Source organism: Malurus melanocephalus, unplaced genomic scaffold (assembly GCF_030028575.1).
Source record: "Malurus melanocephalus ecotype Western Australia unplaced genomic scaffold, MMel_1.1 scaffold_508, whole genome shotgun sequence".
NCBI classification, from domain to species: Eukaryota; Metazoa; Chordata; class Aves; order Passeriformes; family Maluridae; genus Malurus; species Malurus melanocephalus.
This window is the reverse complement of record NW_026623740.1, coordinates 421,117-446,620: the sequence shown is the minus strand read 5'-3', so window position 1 is coordinate 446,620 and position 25,504 is coordinate 421,117. Positions and strand designations below refer to the sequence as shown.

Sequence of the window (25,504 nt, the reverse complement as noted above, 5' to 3'; positions counted from 1 at the left end):
TCTTTCTGTTTGAAGGCTCATTGCATGTGACAAACAATAAGGAAATAATGGCTATTCTCTTTAGTGTTTAATGGCAGTTCTTTTTGATGCAGTTTCTTTTCTATTTAAACTTTTCTTTGGAGGCTTTTGTACMAAATTTGGCTGATGGAAACAATTAAGGAGGGTGATGGGCATATCATTCAAGCATAGTGAACTAAATTGAGAAGCTAGAATCTGTCTTYTGATAATTAACTCCTAGGCCCCTTAGGAGAAGATTCCGAGCACAGAAGGAAGTTGTCTGAAATCAGATATGATGATTATTTAATGAAAAGTGTCCTTTTGTCCTTGAATATCACACCTATTTCTTCGTTGCTTTCACCCTTCCAAACAAAAACATAGTAGTCATATTTTTTATCTTTCTTTTGTTGCTGCTGTTCTGAAATTTTCAAAGCTGATTGTTACAAAGATGCAGTGGTGCCTTTCTTTTTCCTAAATAGTTTCTCTTAGGGTAGCTATTTTTGTTAATTTTTTATACCAGCTTTAAAATTTTTCCTGAGAAAGCTTAAGTTCTCTTTTTCCTATAGCATTTCTGTAAGTGGTTCCTGAGCAACAAATAACAGTTACTGTAGTTTGCAAAGACTTGACAGCCCTAACCCTTCTGGGTATGCTCTGCTGTAGACCACAGTGCCAAACCAAAACATTCAAAGCAAGTTTCTTGGGGGCTGGAAATGTCTTTGAATACTTGGTTAATCCTAGCAGGATGGGGTCTTGTTTGAGCCCTCTTATCACTGTTGCATTATAAACAAATGTGTTAATATGATGTGCCTTTCAGCCTAGTGGTGTGRTGGTGTTAGTCTGACACAGCAACAGCAGCTTAATGGTTTATCATAAATTACTAYGTTGTGGCTCAGTTAGCAGGGGTTTTGGAAATAAGAAATTGTCTGAAATGTTTGTATAATCAGTAATTCTAATTCTTTTTTCTTTCATCAATAGTGAATTAAATTCAAAACTGCAAGACACCTTGGAACAAATAGAGGTAAAAATTAATATACTGATTTTTAATATATGTTAATAATTAGGTACGTGTTAGTATTTAATCTCTAAATACTAGCGCTTTCGAGTACAATGTTGTTAGCAATTACAGAATGTATATATATATTTCTTTCAAGTACTCTCTTTGGATGCTGTAGCCATTGCTGTTCATGGAGACTTTAGTGCTGTAATCAACCTAAATGCTCTGTAATATGTTATATGAGCCCAGTTCACTAGTTTTTCCCACATAAATGGTAGAGCAGACAAAAAAGTCACATAACATTTGAAGTGCTGAACTTCTGTGAATTCTTTAGACTACTTCTAAAKAGTTGTGAAAAGTAAATTAACAGCCAGTGGTTTGGATAAGCCATACAAGAGATCACAGTTTTGCAGGAAATTTTAGAGGCCAGCAAACTGGAAACTGCTGGATAGGACCAGTGCTAAACTGTAGGAAATTAGACGTGAATAGCTGTGGAGGACGTGGTTAAGGTTGGTTTAAGTTTGGTAGATAGTATCTACCAAAGCAAATGAATGTAAAATGTTAAGTGTCTTGCTGGAAAATTGTGGCCAAAAAAGGAATTCTTTGAACTCCAGTACTAGGCGATTGTGAGCTGGAACTTGGCAAGCTTTTTGTAAGAAGTTTAGCAATGTAGGTGTGTATAATGTATCTGTGATCCATGTAAAGCGTACGCATGTAATGTTTAGCACTCAAATTAGCAATTTCAGCAGCTGTCTACACCTATTRTCCTGTGCTCTTTAGAAAGTCAGACTAGCACGTGTTTTATCATACCTTGTATTTAATTCCCTCTAAAATTAGTACTTTGTTCGTTTTCTTCAGTATGTCTTTATACGTCAGCTTTTATGCAAAGCTTTTTTTGTTCTTTAAGTCCTTCTCTGGTAGTGCTTTATTCAGAGCATGTCTGGTTCAAAAGAGCTGATAGAATGACTGCTCTCTTCCCACTCTCACACAGGCCTTGTGAGAGTGAGCACGCTCATTTTTTCCTTGTGAACAAATACTGATGTTGCTTAAAAGGAGACCTGCATCTTTACTTCCTTCCAGTAAACAGCTTTGAAGAACAAATTCTGGTCTTATAAAAATATGATAAACTGTGCCGTATTGGTTGGTGAAAGAAATTTGCAGCTAGCTAAATCATCACATTCAAGATTTTTATTTATTACTTGTGAATTTAGAAAAATATCTTAWTATCTTCCTCTGAAAGTAGCTTATTTTCTACTGGAATTATGCCTGTGCATATGGGAGAAACATAAGTCATCCTGGGGTCTGTGGAGTATTGCTGAGAAATACATGKTCTAATTAATATAGAATAATATTCYGCTAGTTAGGATTTCAGTAATGAGTTTTTTTAATAGTTGAGTGCCTCTACTAAAGTCCATTCCTCTTTCCTTTTTCTTSTTTTATTTTAATTTAGGTKTTAACATAGGTCTCACTTTTATACTGTGTTACAAATAAAATGCAAGGTGGCTATAGTGGAAGGAACTATTGAAAAATRTAACTGAAAAGATTAATGTTCTCTGTGTTTAAGAGCTCTTTTTGTGGGCAAATGTGCCCTGTGTTTGATATCCCAGTTTTTCTCTTTGTAGAGCTGTTCTGCAAGAAACAAGATAAGGAACTTTTTTTTTTTTTTTTAAAAATCAGTATGTGACTGAAATTCAAATTGCTGAGTAATGTCTTAGAGAAGTTCTGAATCTTTAGGTTACTTTTACCATTTGGCCTAGGAAAGAAAGTACAACAAGGAACATCCACCAAATCCCTAGGATTAAACCCAAAAATAYTTTGTGGCTAATGATGTAATTCATGAACATTTTTCAATGGAGTAAGTAAAAGTTTGTAAGGGACTAAACAACCATCTAATGCAGTTTCTATTTTCAAGAGCAAGACTGTATTGCAAGATCATTAATTAAAAGAATCAAAATGGCTTTAGTATTTAGCAAGGAAAGAGAATACTTGCTAGCTGTRTGTGTTATTATGTGGTATTGATTTGTCCTGCTTTTATTTTTTGCATTATTGATTGAAAATATCTAGAGTTAGGCTATGTATCTGAATATATTACAGCATCTAAATGAGAATTATATTATTAAGCTACATAGTCAAATTCTTGAAAACTTTATTAGTAATTAAATACATGATCGTGTTGATTTTTTTTCACTTAGTTTACATAATACGTGAACTTAATTTATTGCATAGCTGTTCAGTATGCTCTGACACAACTCTGCTGACAGAACCAGTATTTGTGTGTCTACTTTTTTTCTTGACTCTCTCAGGTACTGATTGTTGTGCTGATCTAGTATGCTATAAATGACTGTCTTCCCAAGGAATTTTTAATTCAGATAATGTTAGTTCCATTTAGCAGATGCAGTCAGAGAGTTAAGAAGTGTAATTGAATTGCTTGAGCTGAAACCCTCCCATCTGGGTTTTTCTTAGGGGTGGAAGTAGACCAATGTAGAAATCCCCGCTCTCCCACGTGGCCTTGCTTGGGCTTCTCAAAGTCAGTATCATTTCGAATTTGATTTCAGTGAAATAATGTCCTTTTTCTTGCTTATTCTTGGAAGTGATGGACCTCTTTGGCTGACACTGAAGTACTCACACGGCAAGAAATAACATTTAAGCACCTCAGAACAATTCAGTCATATATAGTCTTGGTTACTTCTCAGCCATAATTATCAGACTGTTTAAATAAACATCTTGCTTGCTTGCTGTTGTTTAAATAATGGTTTTGTTTAGTATTTAACACATTTTTTTTTCATTTTTACAGGAACAACTGGATGTAGCACTTTCCAAAATATGCAAGAATTTTGATATCAATCATTAYACAAAGGTTCAGCAGGCTTACAGGCTACTTGGAAAAACACAGGTTAGTACTTATCCTCTGAGGAAGTCACAAAGAATAGTTATGTCACAGCATGAAGCTTTGAGTACTGTGATGATAATTTATTTTCCTAATTGTGATTTAATCCCACATGGCAGCTAAACCCCACATAGCTGCTTGCTTCCTCCTTCTTGGTGAGGAAAGTCTGCCAATGTCAGAGGGCAGACGGGTGTTCAGCCATCCCCAAGACTGCAGTTCTCAATCACGTGTAATAGTGACTTGTGAAGGCAAACTTCACCACATCCCTGTTCTGTCTTCTTGCCCCAGCTTTTATTACTAAGCGTAACACCACATGTTGTGGAATATCCCTTTGGTCAGCTGGGGTCAACTGCTCTTGCTGTGTCTCCTGTCAGCTCCTTGTGCACCCCCAGCCTACTCTGGAGGGTTGGGGTGGGAAGCACAAAAGGCCTTGACCCTGTGTAAACCCTTCTCAGCAATGGCTAAACATCCCTTTAGTTTCCAGCACAAATCAAAAACATAGCCCTGTTTGAGCTACTGTAAAGAAAATAAACTCTATCCCAGCCGAAACCAGCACGCTAATGCTGATGGATCTTGCTGAATATGCAGAGGTTTTTATAATACTCAGATAATTGAACTGTACTTGCTAAAGGTAAGCTGTGTGTTACTGCAACWTGTAGCTTTTTGGACAGGTTATGRCTGTAACAGTTGCATATTTCAGCTSTGTTTGTACTRCTGTTTGCACTATTCTTTGCATTTGGTCATGGGAATATTACTTTTATCACTAGGTCTGTGTTTCTGGGTTGTGTGCAACTTCCATTTTGTACTGTACATGATGGGAATGGAACCTGTGAGGAGATAGTTTTTTTGCAGTAAAATACATCCCATGGCACRTTAACACATACATGTGGACATGTCTTGAAAGTTATGTCTCTGTGTGCCTGAAGCATTTTCTGTGTAAATAAGAGTAGACCTAAGTTCTCCCATAGGTATAGTTCTCTTCTGTTTGGTGCCCTGCCTGAAGCTTCATATTGGTTTGTTTTTCTGGGAGGGTAATCAAYCTGCAGTTGCCTTCTGCAGCAGGTATGAAGTATGGGAGCTAACACCAAGGTCCTGTGAAGTAAAGGGGATAAGGAGACATGATCTTGGAGACATGCTTTGTCACTGATCAGTGTTCATGAAACAGTGAGGCTGGACGTGGTGGTGCCCATGTAACAGTAATGATGTACTTAGGGAAGAGATTGCCTCACAAAGCTTTACTTGCTACAGATCAAGTCAAAGTCAAAGCACCTGCTCCCTGATGAAGATAGGCCAAGAACCCAATTTGTTTTGTATTGTGCTTGGTTTTTCCAGATTTCAGAAGCATATCTGATATAAGATGGCCTTTCTTGGGTTTGTTTTAAATTTTTGTTTGTTTTGYTTCTTTCTAATTAGACCCTTTCTAGCAAAGTTGARTTCTTTTTTTCCTGGCTTGATTGTGATGACAGTGTAGCTCTGCAATAGGATAGAAATAGATTTATCTTCCCATACTTYGTTAATGTGCAGAACTATTGGAATGTCTAAAGACTGCAACTTAAAATCAAGGGAGAAGATTCATTAGACCTTTTATTTGTTAGAGCATTTTATGCAATTTCTTTATTTCTTTATTTACAGAATTAAAGTATGTGCAATGCATTCACTGCTCCAAGTCAAGTGCATGGCATATTGAGAAAGACAGATTTTTTGTTGGAGAGGAAGAAAGTTTCTGACAAAATGAAAGTGTTATTTGTTACTGCATGGTTTTGCCTGCTTTGTTCTGTTATAGAGTGACTTGGTTTTGACATTATTTTTATTACTATTAAAGTATGTAGTTTGAACTTCTCTTGAAAATAGTTTAGTTGCACTGGTTTTGAAATATCTCCCATTTTGACCTCTTCTCAGTAAACAAAATGTCAAGATCCTTCAGTATTTTCAGTACTTTACATTATTTCATTTCTCATWCTGTTTTCTTTGGCTAATTCAGCTTAGGACTAGCTGTAGAAAATGGGTTGTTTTTAACCAGCTTTAAGCAGAATTGCTTCTTCATTTCTTATAGAGTGATTAAATTCTCAGCTCTTGTCAGTAGCTAAAGATGTCAAATAGGAAATAGTGAAACTGAACATTTTCAAATCTGCAGGATATGATAACTTTATTCTTGCATATGAAAGATTGTTTTTATCAGTTCCTATATACCATATGCTSATTATATGGATATCCTGAAAGAGTGAGAAAATCCAATTTTGGAAATGGAATAATGTTATGTACTGTTTATCAACAACAGGAACACTTGGGAAGCATCATGATGTGAAACTCATGCATGATTATGGCAAAACTGATATGTTATGTAGTCATTAGTTCTTAGTACATGTATGTAACTTTCCTGGAAAAAGTAGGTTTGTTTTTTTTTTTTTAAACAAATGTCCTCTTTTTCCTATCAAAAAGAAGAGTTTTATAGGAAATTTATTTATATGATATGCATGCCTTTCTGTAACACTTAATTCTGCTGTAGGTTCTTCACTTTGGCAATAGTATGAAGAATTTGTAATTGTGGTTTTAATTTTAGTGATCGTAAAGGAAATATTTTGTATTAGTTGGAAGTGTTTTCATTGGGAGAAGGAGTAGGAATCTCAATTAATTTCTTTTTGACACATTGTAAGTTACTGTGAGGGTAAATAAATGAGTTAATTCTATAATTAGCTATATTATATAGGGGTAAAATTGATATTTACTAGTGACAATGTAAAAAAAAGGTGGATGGTAGATGGCAGAGGAAACTGATTTTATTTGTAATACCTGAACTCTTTTATGTGACCATATTTTAGTATTGCCAAGACCTATGTTAGGTATTTTTGAGACAGAGATTGGAGGATGTGCTTGCAAGTGTTCAGTACTGAAAAAGGCTTATATTAAAAGATGATGGCATATGAGGAATTGAATTCTRCTATTTGATTTTATGTTATTCCATTTCTTTCAGACAGCAATGGACCAGTTACATATGCACTTCACTCAAGCCATTCACAATACGGTGTTTCAAGTAGTCCTTGGATATGTGGAGCTATGTGCAGGAAACACAGACACTAAGTTTCAGAAGTTGCAGTACAAAGACCTCTGTACAGTATGTAATTCTTGCATATGTGAATGTTTTCTACTCTAAATTTTTTCACTGTTCTAAGTGTGCCTTATGTCCGTAGAGACTCAGTTGTTAAAATAACCTTGCAGTTGCTCTAGTTTCTTAATACCATTTACAGCTATTCAAGGTAATTGTTACTCACAGCTTAATGTTGATTTTGATTGTACTGAATCTTAGCACTTTGGAATTATTATTCACTCYATCTGACACCAACATTTCAAAACTTGTGTGTCTTCAGTATGATATGCTAGTTATTGGAATAATTTATCTTTGAACTTTATGCCAGTGCATTTAGGTAGTATTCACAATTTTTCTGATACTGCATTTCAGTAAGGATTCTTGTAAAGATGCAGATTTAATTGGAGTCTTCCCATTACTCCTGGCTTTGTGTCATTCACTTTTCATTTTCAYATTTAATTTCACATTTTTGGTGTCAGGATAAGGGACAGCTGTTATATTGCGATGCAACAGCCTGATGATAGGCAGATCATGGACTGGGAATATYCATATGTTTTCCTCAAGTATAAATTTTTAATTGCAGTTTCTTGCATATTTTGTAATGTTAGAATGAATTACTGTAATCTGAATAGGATTTTTATATCACTCTTTAATGTTTTCACTTGGGATTTTACTGCTACACCTTGAGAAATTTTCTAAAACTTCAGTGATGGGGAAGAAGAATGTGAGATATTTTATGTGGTTCTAACCATTGAAATTATGTTTCTATTTTGAATGTTCTTGAGGATGTTGTTTGTCACAGGCCTCATCATACTTCACCAGCTTAAGGACCCACCCCATCACTTGCAATTTATTAAATTAAAATACAGTCACAAGGAAATTAAAGCTCATGTTCTGATCCATTTTCGATTCTTTCACTTCTTGTATCTCCTGGGTTCATGTAGCATCAACTAGTGAAGAACACATCTGCATTGAAACACATTTCATTTTAGAGAAGTGCCTATTTGGCTTAAGAAGCTAGCATAATCTAAGAGCCTTCATATAAATGAAAGTGTGATATGTAAAATAAATTTATTGACTTAAGTATTCATGAGCATAATGAGTAAGATTCCGGATAGGTGGTATTTCCATTTCACCTGAGATAAGAATTCACTGAGAGATGAATTCTAGCTGCAGAAAGCCAGCAAACCCCAGTCTTTGTTCTGTGGACTGCAGTTGCTTCATCTTTTTGCTATAAGCCTTCAGAGTGTGGTTTTATTTTCTTTTGTTAGTTTCTACTGAGCTTTTCTTCTAAGGTTTTTTTTTTTTTGGCTCTATACTTCTGTATGCCCTTCAGTTTATTTCTCATTCCTTGCTACTACTAGTGATACTAAGCCCATTTATTTACACTTACTAACTACTAATGAGCTGCTTCTGACCACTTMCAAAATACAGGTTGTGTGTTGCTGTTTATCCTTACACTTGAGTGTGTGGAGAGGTATTTCAGGTACTTGGAAATACCATGTTTTGTCATACACAGAAACTGCATGGTTACAAAGTTATTACCTCATTATTTCTATTTGTTTTACTTACGCAAAAACCTTAAGGAGATGATGCTTAGGTTATTTTACCCTCAATAGCTGGCAGTCTGTATAAAGGAAGGTACTTTAATATACTATGAATATTGCTGTAATTGCATTGAAATTTACTTTCAAAGTTTTTTGTTACTATCTCGGTAACYATTARATATTTAGGGACAGGTTGCAGATGRGAAGTTTTGATCTCTTACAAACMATGCTGTTCAGTGTTGGTTGTTACCTGTTGCAATGCATTTGTGAAGTCAGGTTGCTGAATAAGGTGAGCTATCATATCAATTCAATTTCTAACTTCCTGTAGAAAAAATACCAGCAGATTTTCATCTCATGCATTCAGTTGTTGTTTMAGACTGAAATATRAGCCTTCTTTCTCTTTGYTTAGTTYGAGTGAGAGCCCTCTTCAGGCTGTCTATGCTGTTGAGCCAGGATGTCCTTAAATATAAAAGGTTATGGAGTACTTACTCTAATTAAACAGGGAAGTAATACAAATCTGAAGTATTCTTTTTGAGGCAGATACTCTGCTGTGTATTTCTAAAAATCTGTCAAAATGAACTCATTTAGTTTATTTCCATTGTATATGGGTAGTGGGGGACTATAGTGGCTTTTTTCATTGTTTTGTTTGTATCTTTTTGGAAGCCAGATACTGGATATTATAATAATGTGAGTTTTTAAAGAAAGAATAATGTTTTCATAAATGCTTAAGCATTTATGAAAGTTAGTGCCTGTGCACTGAGTCACTGTTTCCTTTTTGAGTGTTTTTTTTTTGTTAGCAATATGCCATGCTTTTGCATCTTTTGTCTTTTTGAATATTGCTGGAGCAGAGCAAAGCTTGGCTGCTTCAGTCTCAAGTTTTGTTTTTCTTTATTCTAGTRTAAGCTCAAAGAAATTCACTTGTTTATTTCCTTAGTCTAAATTGAATTATCTTGATATTTAGTAAGTAATCCTTTCTTCCTCTCCACCTGAAAGTTASTATGTCTTCAAGTATAGTGATATGCACAAGCGAAGTTTAGATTTTAGATACAAAAAGCCCTGAAATACAGAGTAACATTTCCTGATGAGTTGGTAGAGAAAATTGCTGAATCAGCAAGTTTGTTTGCTTTTCATTTACTTCTTTATCCATCATTCAACCCAATGGGGTACTCACCAGGAAGGTTTCTACGTAGTACTGAAGTACAAAAGTCTGTATCATTGAACTGGTGTCACATGTCTGCAATGTCAATCAATCTCGAAGCTGATCCCTCTGATAGTGAGATGTTCTGACCATTAGACTTTATGGCTTTATTTCTGAGTCTGTGTTACTGTGAAATAAATATAAGAGGTAGTTAACATACAGGCCAGTTGAGAAAAGGGAAAAAAACCCCAATGCTAGCAACCTCACTTTGTGCTTTTGGTAAGTTGATTAGTTGATCAAAGTCAGGAATCCATCACCTCTTAAAATACATTTGAAAAGGAAACTGATGTATGTCAGTTCAGCTGTATGAATRTGGAGAGTTTTGTATGGTTTGTTTTGCTGCAGCAAWAAATGAACATGRTTTTGAAGTTTCACAATGCTATTTTGTTTTTCTRTAGCACATTACATCAGACAGCTACATTCCATGCTTGGCTGATCTCTGCAAAGCCCTCTGGGAAGTCATGCTCAGTTACTACCGAACGATGCAGTGGCAYGAGAACCATGACCAGGATGAGGCAGCAGTTGTGTCTTCTGGTAAGAAACTGCTCGAAGCAAAACTTCTGATACATTTCTTTTGCTCAAGTTAGTAACTTGTATGTTGATACCTTTGTGGTCTTGACTCAGTGCTTTCAGCATTTTTGCTTATAGTGTGCAGTAAAGACTGAAATACTCACTGGATTTTTTTACTCTTCAGTATAATGTTATTTTTTAATAAATATTTGTATATGCCAGTGTTGCAGATATAAATTATTTTATTTTAAACATTGCTTAGGGAAAATATCGTTCCCCTATTGTGTGGGATCTTAAAAAAATGATAATAAAAAAATTCTAAAATGTGGATTTGCTGAAGCTGTTTCTTGAGTTGAAGCCATTGCTTCAGATAGAAGTTTCTATAACTATATCAGATAAAATTCAGWGTTGAAATATTTACTTTTGAGATGYACTATKTTAAGAAAGATTCTAAATTTTTGATTGAATTGCCCATTCTCRATARTATTTACATTTAYATTTTAAATAAGATRATTACATTTTCTTCTCTTGTYTCCATTTTKCTSTGGTTTTTGCAAATGCAAAATCAGGCAGGTACCATAAACAACTTAATTAATGGAAAAAATTATCACAGTAATATATTCAGCCACATTTGCACTCATAAAACTAGTTCCCCTTATGATATCCTGAAGAAGGAAAATAGTCTGCACTCTAAAAGCCTTTTACAGGAACCATTAAACTGGTAAAGTGATATATACCGTTGTATACATAATATTAAATGCATTGCTTTTAMATGCATGCCTGAGTGTTTTGGTATGTTTACTACTAATCTTCTCTTACTCAGTTTTTAAGTTTCTAGGAATGTGGCTTAACTATAATGCACAACAGTAGGTGATCACAGTAGGTGATTTACTGAATCATTTGTTCAAATAYATCAGCAGTGATAAAGCACATAGAAGGGAATTTTACAAGTTTAATTTCAGAAGGACTATAAATATCTACTGGTTGTCTTTTTTTCCTAAAACTCATTGTTCATTCTGCAGTAATTATTAAACTTGCAAATGGAATTCTCATTTCATACTTATTGATTTAATGGCTGTGATATGTGCTAAAGCCAGAGAGTAAAATTCCTGTAGAAAGGGCATGCATATCAAAAGGAACCATGGAGGCAGTTCAGAGATTATGCCAAAGTTGTTCCTCAAATAAGCCCCATAGCCTGGAGCAGTAGATGTACCACTGTGTCTGGCTTTTATAATTTTGAGAACTCACAGCTGTTGCAGTATTGTCCCAAATAATGTCAGCACTCTTTGGAAGTACCTTAAGTGTGTCAAGGGACTCTTGGTCTTAGGGCACAATTATAGAAGTGAGAAGCTGGACTTAAAAGACATTATTTATATAGCTCTTCATATTTTAATAGTGAAACTTATCCAAAAGAARTCCTTGGAAAGACAGAATTAAGTATTTATATCTAGAACTTGTTTAATCCTACTGAAGATAAAATTAGTGAACTAAAATTATCAACATAACATGGAATGAGTTCTGTATCATATTTAATGAGTTGTAGTTTACTCTGTGATTTTGTTGTTTGTATGSAAAACAGCAAATTGCTGTAATGTGGGGTTTCATCCCTGAAAATAAACTACTTACTAGAAAATTTTCCATTACACTGTTTGTTGTGGTCAGAACATTGTTTGTATTTTTAGTAAAGAATCAAACAGAAAATGAGTTTTAAAGGGACCTATGCAGTCATTTTTGTCTTCCCTGCWCAAAGCAAAGTGAACTTTGAAGTCACATTGGTTTCTGTGAGGGCTTGCCTGGTTCAGTTGGATTTTCACATAACGTAAATTTATTATGATGTTGATGTAACTTACATATATTCATGAGACAATGATTTAACGCAAGGTCTGAAAGTGAGTGGTAAAAATGATCACCATAGCAATTAGACTTCTGATTTCACAAGTGTAATCCTAGTGGTAGAAGTTGGTGACAGCTCTAGTACCTGTAGAAGATTCAAAGAAAAACAAGAAGAAAATGGATGTAAATTGAATTTCAACCATTTTAATTTTCAGAATGTTTCATTTTTTAGTACTATGTAAATTCTATGCAAGAMCTGCTTAGTATTCAGAGAGTGAAGCAAGAGGACAGAGATTTGATTGGTTTCTTTTTTTTGCCTTCCTCTACCTAGCAAAGATYAAACAAAAACCTTTTGTTATGGCTGAAAGCTGCCTTTATGAATTTTTGAGAAATACTGAAAAACCTGAAGAATTACTGTATTTAAATCAGGCATCTAGAATAATAACTCCTGGGTGGTTTTGATCCTTGTTTTTATGTGTAGTTATGAATATTTATGYGTTCTACTACCTGTTCCACATTCATCAATGGAAAATGTGTAAATGYTTGTCCAGTCCTTGATTTTTCAAGGTGGTTACTTTAAAATAATGTGTTTGCATGTGTAAAATTAACTGCAGTGCAGTTTATTAAAAGATTGGAAAGAACACCTCTTATCATAACTGGGYGTGAACCAGGAGCATTGGGAGACTGATAGAGAGAGTATTCCATTGATTTTTTTAGTGAACAATAACATCTGTATTGCAGTGTCTGTCCGACCATTCCTTTATGAACGGCTGTTTGTGAGTACAAGGACTATGGTCTTAATCTAGAGAACAGATCAAAGACACTGACTTGTTTAGGATTGGCTTCAKTTTGAAGAAGTTTAAAAGAGAGGAGGTTGCAGAAATGTACAGAGTGTGTGTGGCTAAGATTGCTCGTTTTGTTTCCTGAGAAAAATTAGATCTACCTAATCATTTCCTGGCTGGGTTATTCGTTCTGTTTATGTTTTGTTTAATCTTCCATGTAAGGTTAGGAAAATGCATTGTCAGAATTATTACTTTCAGAAGATGAGCATATTGAAGTATAGTTACTAAATTATAATTTGTGTAGGCAGTGGGTAATATTTGTTTTATGATTTTTCTTTSATAAGGAAATATTTTTTTGTATGCCCTGTAACAGTAGGTATGTTTGAGTCTTGTTTGCACAACAAACAGCCTTTTGTCAKCTCCTTTTGAGTTATTAGGGTAAATTCTCAGTTAACCTGCAAAAAGCAGTCTCAATGTCTTTACACAGGAAAAAGCTGCACATGGCTCTGTAGCCTTGGAATAAATGAGTATTCCTAATATAAACCCAGATTACAGACTGTATTTTCTATGTTTTTAATTTTGATGAGGAGTTATTCAATTGACAATGGAGCGTTTACATTCTGGCTGGTTATTATGCTGGTTCTGTGCTCTTGAGTTCCAGCCTAGCGAGAAGACATTTTAACTCAACTGGCTGGCCAGTTGTTCTTGGTAATGTTTTATGTTCACTGCCATAATACCTAGCTTGCAGATAAAGCTTTCTCAGTATTTGATAAAGTTTGTAATTTAATAACATGTCCAGACATACCTTATGGCTCCACCTGAAAAAARTCAAGCAAGGCCACCATCCTTCTCAGTATTCATATTCCCCACATTTGTTTTTTTTAAATTTCAATGGAAGTAAAAATGTAGAAGATGTCATATTTTTGTTGTTCCTATTATATGCTCCATGAACGTTCCAATAATAGGCAATAGTTCTTGCTCTGAGAAACATACTCTGGCAAGGTTCAAAGCAGATGGTTGATGGTGAGAAGGAAGATATGTATTACACTCTTTTACTTAGAGTCTGGCCTAGRACTGGGAGAATGAGTCATTGCTAATTGATAATTGGTGATTGTTACAGAAGGAAACTGTGCTCACTTGACAGTGAGCAGTGAGTGATCTGAGGAAAATACAATCAAAACATGCTCAGACTGCKGTGCTGTTTTGTATTTTGTTTTAATTGAATTGTCAGTGTCTGATACAAGTCAGAACAATTCCTATTAGTGGATGATTATTTTTTCCTTCTCTTAAATATGTGGTACTCCAGGTAATGCTGCAGGGTCTGTTCTGCACACATCTGAAAAATTGATCAAAGTCTTATATCCAGTCTCCCATTCCTTACTGGCCTCATTAGAAAGATTCTCACAGTATTTACACAATACTCCTCAGCTGGCAAGGTCTGGATTCAGGACAAGGCATGACAAGGAAAGGGCACTTACCTTGTTGATAAATGTTTCTTAGTACTGATAGATGGAGGACAGATGTATGTTGTTTATGTTTCTGGACTCTTCTTCAATAGACAACAGAATTAGACATCAAAAATTGCTCATTTCTCTGAGATAGGTGAAACTAAGCCAGGAGTTTTTCTGGAAAAAGCTGTGAAGCCTTGTAATGAAAAACTGCAAAGGTCCTTTAGGATTAACTCTCACTGTGATCCTTGTAGCACATTACTGCGTAAAGAACACTGTTGTGACAGGTATTTGGTATGCAGGTGATGAAACTCTTCTGGTCTGCATTAACATATAGTGCTTATATGTGTGTTAYTCATTTCCATCCAAAAGTTTAGAGCAAAGTAGCTCTTCTGGAGTTTGCATAATCAATAATGTGGCAATAGCTAAGGAAATTTAATTCTGTGTAGGATAACTTTCAAAGCTTTTGAAAATACTAACAGCGCCTTTAACCCTAAGTTTCAGATGGCAACAATGTGATTGGAACTGAAGAGAACTGTTTTGACCGCAACTATGTAAAAAAGAAACTGGAACACGGGCTTTCACGAATATGGCAGGTATGGTTTTTGAATTTTGTTTCCCCTGAACTATTTATTCTCCCCCTCTTCCTCCTCTCTAGTATTATTTACAGTTATATTTATAATAGTRTTATCAAAGAAATGTCTCCAGGATTTTTTAGAAAGATTTGTTTTGGTTTGAATATATCAAGACTATGGAATTATAATTTCTATGACTCAGTAGTTGCAATGCTTCCAAACTCAGTCAAGATACCAAAACACAGTAACAGGACTTTCAGTCTGATTCAGTTTCTTTCAACCTGTGTGCTGTCACACAATTTTGTTCTCATATGCTTTTCTCTGGTTACTGCTTTATGTTTCTGGTATAACCATAGCTATGGAAAACCTGGAGCCTTGTGAACCTGCCTGGTTTCACAGTATTTCTGATCTGACTGGTAGATCAGTTTGCTGTGTAGTGTCAGCCAAAATCTATGATGAAAAAGCTGTGTTCTGTTTTTGCATTGACTATAAAGTGTCTAAGTTTGACTCCATCTGTGTTATAGAGTGCTAAAGAAACTGATTATAAAAGTATTTTAGAGAAATTATCCATGTTACAGAAAATGGAATTCTGTTCTAAATCTCRAAAAAGGAATTTCTAAATGCAAGCAACCAAACAGTGTTAATGAACCTGTCAACCAAGCCTTCACTTTTTGTCTTCAGTGTATTAAGTATACCAAAACTTCTTTGTGTTTTTTAGGATGTCCAGCTGAAAGTGAAAACATATCTTCTGGGAACAGATCTGTCTAACTTCAAATACGATGACTTCATATTTGTACTTGATGTTATCAGCAGGTATACTGGTGTGGTTGTAAGACCTTTCAGTACATGTCCACAAACTTGAACTCTGATAAGTTAGTGCTGTTGATTAAGGCTGATATTTGCATYTTGATGCCAATTTCATTCAAATATGCTGGTAGCTCAGGGAGCAATTCTTCTTTATGTGGAAGTTGATGAGGGTGTATTTGGAAGAGGTAACATGAGCTGCTTGGCTGCTCAAGTAGTGCTTAARTGTGATACGATTTCTCTATGTCTCATTTTAGGATTTGTGATCCGCAGGTCTAACCATTTTTTTTCTAAGAGCTTTTAAAGGGGATCTCAGTYGAGCAGAAAAGTACTGTGGTACTGCCAACCTGTACAATGTTATATCCTTCTGTTTTAGTAATAAAATGACAGATTGAGGCTGTGAACTGACAGCTTGGCTCTTTGTCTCTATGTGTGTGGGACATAATGATAGGATTTGGACGGAAATGAAGCATGGACTTTTACCAAATGCAGCCTTAACATTGAAATGTAAAATTGGTGTTTTGCATTTATGAAAWTACATGTACACTTATGGCTGGAAACAGCAGTGTTAAGAAATMAATAAATATTTCTAAACTTTGTTTTATTACTATAGGCTGATGCAAGTTGGAGAAGAATTTTGTGGCAGTAAGTCTGAAGTTTTGCAAGAATCTATCAGAAAACAAAGTGTTAACTATTTCAAAACATACCACAGGTGAGATTACTGCATGTGCAGCAGATGATTCTAATGACATTTATTTTTATTGGGTAAATACTTTGCAAAGGAATTCCACTGCATAATGTTCTTGCTTTGAGGTTGACAGTAGAATCTGTTTCATGATGAGAATAAGACTTTGAGCCCTGGAGAAGGGGAGAGGATAGAGAAGCTTTTGCTTCCACTTTGGTTGTGAAAAACCCTAGTTCTGCCGCAGACAAGCCAGATAAAGATGAAAACTTTTTTATGTAGAATTTCAGTAGTTTTTTAGGTTGCCTCCTAAGTTKTTGTGTGGCATCCTGAGGAGGAATGCCTCTGAAGTCCATACTTTGTAGCAAAATTCTTACTTCTTCTTCTGTGCCATTGCTTAAGAAGAGTGGTAATGTATGACTATGAAATGTTTTTTTGAGTATTCAAGTCTGTCTTCCGTCAAATAAGATATTTAGAACCATCCTTTTGAGTCATGTTTTCATGGCTTTGTAATTGGCAGAATCTAATTACATTTCAGTCAGCTGTGTTGTCATATCCAACATATGTGGCCAGTCATATGTGTTGTCATGGACAGACATTCTCTGGACTCAGATATGATACTTGGCTATGACAGCTTCAAGACTTGTCTTTCTGTTTGTTTAGTTTAGTTGCCTTGATTTTCCAAATGTTTTGGTTTGGATGATTGACAACTTTTTTAGTCTAGGTGTCTAGTAACATGCTCTGAGAAACTCTTGCTTTCATAGTTTTGATCTTTGTCCTCTGTTGTTCCTGAGRAATAGTCATACAACTAATGCATCCAGACCCATTTGRAAAGTCTGAGACTTTCTGCCTAAARTCCATAAAGTRTGAAAATTAGGRCAGGAGAACATGAAAYGGTGTCTAAATTCAGAGGATGRGAATGTTTAGAATTTCTTCCAGTTTTAGTAGTTTGTTGCTGGGAATTCTTTCTGATGGAGATGAAGACCTCTGTTCCAGTTGTCTGAAAAACTTGAGCCTTGATCAGATCCATATTATGTCTTGTCACGAGGTGCCATCTGTTTTTATTTATTGATTTTGTTCTCAATCCTCAACTGAATGTCACAAACTGATTTTGTTCTACCTAACCATCTTTTTCTGCTGACTTACCATATAATGCCTTATTTGGTTAAGTAAATATCATTTTCACTGTTACAAGTTTGCTTATGTTTAACAGCTTAAAGAATCATAGACTCATGTTCTGAATTATCTTTGAGTAAAATAAAGGTTAAAGAACATTGATGGAATATGTATAGAAATAATTTTTTGAAATAACTTGTAGTTTTTATTAAGGTAATGTAATTTTTCTGAAGATAAAATGAAGTATTTATTGACATGACTCAAATTATATGAAACCKTCTAATACTTTCTACATGTTTTATTCTGCATGGGTATTGTGAAGATTAATTGACTGATGTTTTTATCCTCAGGAATACTGTAAAAACTCCCTGTCTCAGAGCTATGCCCCTTAGGTTATTTTATATAAAAGCTTTAAGCATCTTGCATTTTCAGAGCAAACTAGTGTGGCTTTCACTCCTCTTGGGTATTTAATTGGAAGGAAAAAAAAGCAGTAGTGCTTTTAAGGATTAGTACATGAAAGGTACATAGAGCTGAAATTCTTAGAGTCCAGGAGTAATCARTTCTTTGTGTAATTTGACATATGTGGCCTCCTGGGCAGTGTAGTGTTATAGAGAACTGCCAACATAGAGAAAACATTGAAAGGAATTTGCCTTGTGATTCAAAAAACATAGAAAAGAACATTAGTACTAGAGCATAAATGAAGTCCTTTTTTTGTGATGCAAGCTGATTATTTTGAAAAATTARAATGTGCTTTTGGCAAAGTGCATCAGTAAGGTGAATTTTGAAATGCAATTTACTTTTTGTACTGATACACTTGTAMAAAGGTGTGTCTGATCACTAAAGCTTTTCAGAGAATGAATGTATCAARTCTTCATGGCTCCCCTTTCTATACTTGCATTCTGGTGAAAATTAAGAGCATTTGTTTAAGTACTCTGTCAGAGCCTGGATTTCAGATTTGAAATTCTACAAAATCAGTTGTTATGTGGATTTTAAATGTTTGCTTTTCTATGAYTCTTTCACCTTAGTCTCCCTCACAAAGAATTTTAATTTATAATGCTGGTTTTCACCAGTTTTCACCGGCATCTTTTTCTGTTGTTTCTGCTGACTTTACTGCTGCAAGCTATGAGTACTCAATGCCCTGAAARTAGCAGTTGAAATCTATTTGTATTTAATTGGTGAATTTACATAGACACAGCAGACAGTAGTCAGTTCAACACATTGCTTATCTCATTATGGCAAGCAAATTTTAATTRTAGTGGTGGTTGTAGTTCATTATTGAAGTTGTGGTATTCCTAGAATATTTTATTGCCTAATTAAACACCCAGTGCATAACAGCTATTGCTTGTTAAACAAGACAATATGCCCTATATTAAAAACAAAAGAGGAGCAATGTGACTCCAAAAAGCAGTTATTTGTCTTTTCCTGTATGTGTTCCACTTATGTGGCAAATTTTTTTCTTTATTAAAGATATTTCTGCTTATGACAGAGTGGAGGCTTTTCTTGTGATTAAAACAGAACAGAAAAAGTGCAGAGATGTAATGGCTTGATTACTTTCCTTATTACTGTATTTATACCAAAGTAAAATTAAGCTATGAAGAAAATTAGAGATTAGTAGCCATTTAGCTTTTTTCTTCTGTGAAATGTTGAGATGTCTGTAGAATTTTAGTTCTTTCTACTTCCCTTTGCTATCCTTTGTCTTCAGTGTGTTTGAAAGAAGCAGCTGTCTTATGTGGGCTTTCAGGAGCTGTTGTGTTGCYAATAGAGTGTTTGTATAGATTATATTGCTTTCTACAGTTTACAGAGGAAAAAAGGTGCAGTATTTCTGCATAATTGTAGGTATTCCTCTATAATTGTTAATGGTTTTGACCAAAAAAAAGGGTTTACAAATTTTGGAGATAGTATTAAAGAATATCTTTCTCCAGATGTGTCATAAAAAATACACTGTTTTAGTAGCCACAGCTTTTGKGTGGTTTGTCAGTTGAAAGAATTACTTAAATACTTGTTTTAAAGTGTAACTTTTTGTGCAGTTTTRGAAGGAGTTTTTCACTGCAGAAGTGAAGTGATTGTCAGCTTTGTGATTTACCCTTTCTGCCAATCAAGAATAATCAAGATTATTMATTTTTGTTTCAGAACCCGTCTTGAAGAACTAAGAATGTTTTTGGAGAAYGAGACCTGGGAACTTTGTCCTGTTAAATCAAGCTTTAATATTTTGCAGCTTCATGTACGTTCCATGAATAAAATATACAAATGTGTTAATTCTTTATTAAGTCAGAATTCAGGTGTTCTAGGAAGTAGTAAGACCCATGAACTACTGTACAAATGTTTTGAATGGCTTCTGAAAGCTCTACAATTTTACTTCATCACATTAGAAACTTAAGAGTCAAATGGTTTTAAAACAGTAACATTTCTATTTCAGGCGGGCAGAGGTTTTTATGGAAGATGCTAAGAGTTGTAAGCATAATGTTAGCCTTTATTTTTCATGTTTCAATGTACTGTTAATGTGTCTGTTTTTCATTTCTAAATTATTTATCTGACAGTAAGRTGCTAAAAGATGAGTGCCTAAAAGTAGTTGCATGAGCACTCACYAGCTTGTACCAATTTGGCCTCTGTTTCTGGAAACATAGGTCATACTAGCTCATTTGGAAAGGAAAAAAAGTGTTCTTCTGTAATTAGTGAAAGCAAGTAATTAGTGTACTCGCCTTCTAACCACCTGAAGTGATTTTTTTTTTATTTTTAGTATGTGGTGAATGAAATTTAACTTGTTTTGCCAAATGAAACATGGTGCCTGTGATTAAAGCCAAAACTAAAGTGCAAAAGTGTTTTAGTGGAGTAACGTACAGCAAAATGATTTTGCAACTTCTGTGGAGTTAACAGTAGAAGTAAGCAATGGGCTACTGTCTACTAAAAGTACAGAGGAAAGGGAAAGGARGACCCTCATTAGCATTCAGTAACAAAAGAAAGAATACTTTTAATAAATAAATAGGATTATAAATCCATACATGCTACCTAAGGGACTGGAGCAGCAGAAAGTCACTGGTCTGTTTAAGAAAACAGAAATATAACATTGTAGTCCTTTTAACTGCATGTGTTTTGATCTTTAAACCTTTAGTTAAATGAAAATGTGCATTTTGCCATTGATGAATTTTGATAGCTAGAAATGTTATGTCAACTGAGATAAGTTGTGTCTTTTAGGAAAAAAGGAGTAAAAAATCATTCCTTGTGGGTCCTACTTGGTCCGTATGCGTTCAAAAATTTGTGCATTCACCCAGTGATCAGAAATTATGCAATGGGTTTGAGAAGTAAAAAATTTTGACAGCTTTTTAAAAATAAAGTGTCAACAAGAAAAGATCAGCTTTAGTAAATTACAGGTAATTTGTGTAAAGAAAGCCAGTTTTTTGGGTAGAATTTAACTACTTTTTGTCTCCTTATTTCTGTGAAATAAAAAAACCCAATTAGTTTTCACCTAGTTTTAGACAGTGTATACTTTCAGAATACAAATCAATTGTCTGCCATAGCAAAAAACTTAAAATGGCAAAGTTAAAATGGCAAAGACAAGCAGTATAAGGTTGCCACATTCATGGTTAACTTGACTCAGTGTGAAAAGCATATTTAAATAAGCAGCAAACTTTGGCTAAGGTTAATTGCCCACAGGTTTGTTGTTATCCTTTGTTATTATGGAGTGATCATAAAATTGAAAATGCGTCATTAAAATTGCAATTTATTTCTATTGGTAGGAATTTAAGTTCATGGAGCAGTCGCGTTCTCCGTCTGTGTCACCGAGTAAGCAGCCTGCCTCAGCAATTTCAGCAACAGTAACGTTGTTTGAGCAGTACTGTAATGGAGGAAAYCCCTTTGAAATCCAGGCTGACAGCAAAGATGATGAGACAGAAGATGTCTTAGCTTCCAATGGGGTATGAAGTGTTTCACGAAAAAAAGAGAAAAAAAAAAAGGGCAAATGGTGCTTTCAGTAAATGATGATTTATTTTGTGTACAGTGATGGCAGAATGTCTTATTATAAGAATCTGTTGTCTGCGTATTGTGCTGCTTTGCTTTTAAAAGTGCCAGACAGCCAGGCATCCTGTTAAATGTTCAGTTTGTTTTGCATTGGATCAGTAATTTTTTCCACTAAAGTCAAGCATTTCTTAAGGTCAGCAAGACATGTTTCACCTAAATGAGTGTTTTTCCAGGGGTTGAAGGTAGCTTTCTTTGTGGAGGTAATTTTCTCATTTTAGGGCTTGCTTTCTGGCTTCATAGGAAAGAATAGTTGTGGGTTGCTCCTTTTGTTTTACTTGTTSTCATCTATCTGATTTGCCATGGATTTTCTGATGTTTATTACATCATTTTAAATTGTAATTTAAATGCTTAGGGCACCCTCTTTGTGGTGTTTTTATTCTATAAAACTGAACAATAAGTCTGAGTTTTTCAGAAGTCTGTCAAAATCTAGCAGTCTCTTAATATCTTAAAATCTCTTAAATGCTACGTTAGCATGTTTTTGTTAAAGCTTTTGTTCTTGTTTATCCTTTTGATGAATAATGTTTCCTCGGGCTTAACTTGTGCTGCTGAGACTGGATAACATCTCAAGAACAAAAAAGAATACTTGCTGCTTAGTGATTTTAAACTCCTCTGATACCTTGCAGGTTGCTGCTTGTGAATGAGAACCTACACCGTTCCCAGGTTTTTTGTTTAGTGACTTGTAAGCAACATACCTTACACTTGTAAAAGGCTAGAATTGTCTTMATTTCTTAACTAGAGTTATCGAGGTATTTTTATTTCTATCTGCACAGTTTTATGAGATATGAAAACCTTACAAACAAGTTATCACAGACCTTCTTCAGTATTTCCAGTTTCAACATTTTCAACAGATTCCCTTCATAATCTGTTTCTTCTGGCTTGAAAAAAAAAGATGTTGTCTTACTCTGCACTAAGCTTTTGCTTTTACAACTGTGAAATGRTTTGATGAAAAAACTAGGTAGCAAATGCTGATGAACATGTTGGACACACTGTTTTGATGGCTTTGGCAACATGAAGTGTCACACTGCTGCCAAGCAGACTTTGATCAGTAAGACAGAATGACAGAATCAGTGAATTGTTAGTGTTGGAAGGGACCTCTGGAGATCATCTAGTCCAAACTCCTTGTTATGGCAAGGTCACCTGCAGCAGGTTACACAGGAACATGCTTGGGTGGGTTTTGAATGTCCCCAGAGAGGGAGACTCYACAACTTCRCTGAGCAGCCTGTTCRGCTTCTCTGCCCCTTCCTTATGTTGGTATGAAACTTACTGTGTTTTARTTTATGGCTCCTTGTCCTGTCTCTGGACACTACTGAAAAGAGCCTGGCACCATCCTCTTGGCACCTGCCTTTGAGATATTTATATGCATTGATGAGGTCCCCTCTCAGATTCTCTGGACTAAACAGGCCCAGTCTCTCCTCATAAGAGAGAACCCTAATCTTGTTTGTGGCCCTCCACTGGACTCTCTCCAGTAGCTCCTTGTACTACCCTCTTCKGACTTCACTTGTATATTATCTTTTCCCTCTTTCCTCTGAATATGAACTTTTTTGAGAAGTAATAGAGTTTGAAGTCTCTTACAGCATCTCACTTCTGGTACCATATKGTGCAGGCTCTGCCAACTTGTGAGAGGTAGGGTCCTGCAGATCTTACTGGCACTCTTTTGGAACCTGCATGAGCTACAAAWCATAAATGTAAAACAGACATTACAAGAAATTTGTCACTCTGAATGGAGGCACAGGACAGTTTAATTAACCTGTCACTAGTTGTACTATCCCTTTTGACATTTTTAATCTTCTGTCCTAGAGGCAGGGTARCTGAAGTTCTTGTTAATAGATCCCTTGGGATGGAGTAGAGTGAAATGACACTGAATGATTAGTGTTTATACATATGTATAAATGACATTTATTTTAGAACAGTTTGGTTCCAGTGGAAATGAGGTATGTAGCTGTTTTATCTAATGYATTTTCTATAGTAATATAACAGTATAAAAGTATCAAAATACAACTTAAACAAATATATAATGAAAAGAAAGAAGGAAAGGATATGAGTAGATAGTGRAGAGGAAAGGTATCAYCACTTGTRGATCCAARCAATRTTTGATTTTTGCAGTTTTGTTTTTYGTTGGTCAAAGTGATGTTCGCTGTCTTGATCTGTTAGGGCTGAGGGAAACSCACCAAATGGAGTTCACTGGGGTAATAGACATTCACATGGGGAATGGCAGCACCTAGGTACCTCCCCTGGGGGCTCTTTTACACTGTCTGGTGCAACACTATAGACTGCAACATGTGCAGTCCTCTGCTGGAAGGCCCCCGAAATGTGTCTGGGGGCATTTTGGGGGTCTGTGATGGTTTGTGGCCCCTTCTAAATGACATGGCTGCTGTTTGATCCTGCTTAGTTGAGCCAGTTATTCCTCATCAGAAGGGGTGAATACCTTAAGACTTATGTGACACCTCCTCTTGGGAAGGAAAGCAGCCTGATAAAWTTCATTATCCCATCTTGCAGKATCTGCTTCTTATTGGCCTTTTCCCTTATCTGGCTCAGCTTGTTGYTGAACAAAGGCTTGTTTGTCATGGTCATCCTCTGGTGSTGGGTGTGCACCCCCTCTGTCTYATGTAGATCAGAGGTTTCACCACCACATTGGGAGTGCAAACCTGGCCTCAGCCAAGGACCTGCTGCTCTTGCAAGTGGCTGATTGTTMAAGCCATTAACCTTTAATGTTTCAGTCTCTCACAACTGTTCCAAAGTGCTGACACAGAAAGAACTCCTTTTGAAAATGTAGAAGTTACATCTATTTTGTTATCCTTTTCATAGAAAGATAAATAATCTGCTCAGGCAATGCAGGATAAAATTTTTACGGAGGTTTTATGTTTTGGTTTCTTGCCTGACCTTTAATGTGCAGGCACATTTTAGCACTGAAAATTGAAATTATTTCAGACAGAGTCTGTAACATTTTGTTTCCAGAGAATGCAGGCATTTTTCCAAATATTTAAAGAAATAATATTCCAAATATTTAAAGAAAGCGTGTAAAGGACATAAACAGTTGATTTACTTGTCAAGTTATCTGTAGGATGGGATGAACTGTCAGGATTTCTTTTGACAATTTTAAAGTCTTTGCTTAGTTATTGCAAAGTAGGCCCCTAGACCCAGTCACCTCAGCTCTGTGCCTTGAACTTCAGTGCAATGCTTTATGTCCCTTTTATGTGGCTTCTTAAAATGTCTTTGTTGCTATACAGTTAACTTCCAGTATYGTAACACTCTTCAACTTTGATGAATCTTAGCACTGCCTTTGGGTTTGTTTGGATTGATTGCCCAAACACTTGGGAAGTGATTATTGCCTCAAGATAKCTGAATTCATTTTAGCACTTCAAAATTTTACTGCAGACTGTGCATGTTCAAAATAGAGTTATAAGGTCTCTTCAAGTTGAGGTMACTATTTAATAGTTGTAAGTTAATGCATACTTTAAAATACAGATGCATTTATCTCATTAAATGGCTTTTCCAGCTCATTAATAGCATTAGATGTAGGAGACTTAATAAAGTATTTTCCATGTTAAAAAAATAATTCCTCAAAATCCCTCTTATTCTATGATGTTAAGACAGTTAACTACTGTCAACTGTCAGATTCTTATGTCAATATGAATTGTAGTTAATAGTTTGTAGTCAATTTATCATTTTACTGTCACTGGATTTTAATTGAATCTGCATGTCATTTATCATATAATAATGCATAATAAGTGGTGGTAATTCTCCATGCTAATGTTCCAAGTTAGTTAAACTGGTTCTTTTCGTCAAGTCAAGGCTGAACTCAGCTCGTTTTTGAAATACACTGAGCTGCTTTCACTACAACTTTCCTTTGCCCAAAATATTCATGAGGCAGAATTTTTGACCATGAATATTAATAGTCTGAACATTTCTTTTTAGAATGTATCTCATAATACATTATTTTTTTCCACTTGGGCTGTTCTTGTTTTGAATTTGTTTGTAGTGTGGGATTCTTGCTTTTAGAGCACAGTGCTTTCATAGTGCTAGCCTTTAAAA

General features: G+C 35.2%; 1 protein-coding gene across 2 annotated transcripts in view; it reads left to right on the top strand.

The window, feature by feature from the left end:
- VPS50 (VPS50 subunit of EARP/GARPII complex) overlaps nt 1-25,504 on the top strand; it is a 77,565-nt gene that overhangs the window by 22,164 nt on the left and 29,897 nt on the right. For both annotated transcript variants that reach the window (XM_057381369.1, XM_057381370.1), the window contains exons 10-18: nt 973-1,015; nt 3,786-3,884; nt 6,850-6,990; nt 10,107-10,242; nt 14,780-14,877; nt 15,575-15,669; nt 16,274-16,372; nt 19,589-19,679; nt 21,193-21,369. In XM_057381369.1, coding sequence (XP_057237352.1) covers nt 973-1,015; nt 3,786-3,884; nt 6,850-6,990; nt 10,107-10,242; nt 14,780-14,877; nt 15,575-15,669; nt 16,274-16,372; nt 19,589-19,679; nt 21,193-21,369 — 979 coding nt within the window. The remainder of the gene's footprint in view (nt 1-972; nt 1,016-3,785; nt 3,885-6,849; nt 6,991-10,106; nt 10,243-14,779; nt 14,878-15,574; nt 15,670-16,273; nt 16,373-19,588; nt 19,680-21,192; nt 21,370-25,504) is intronic.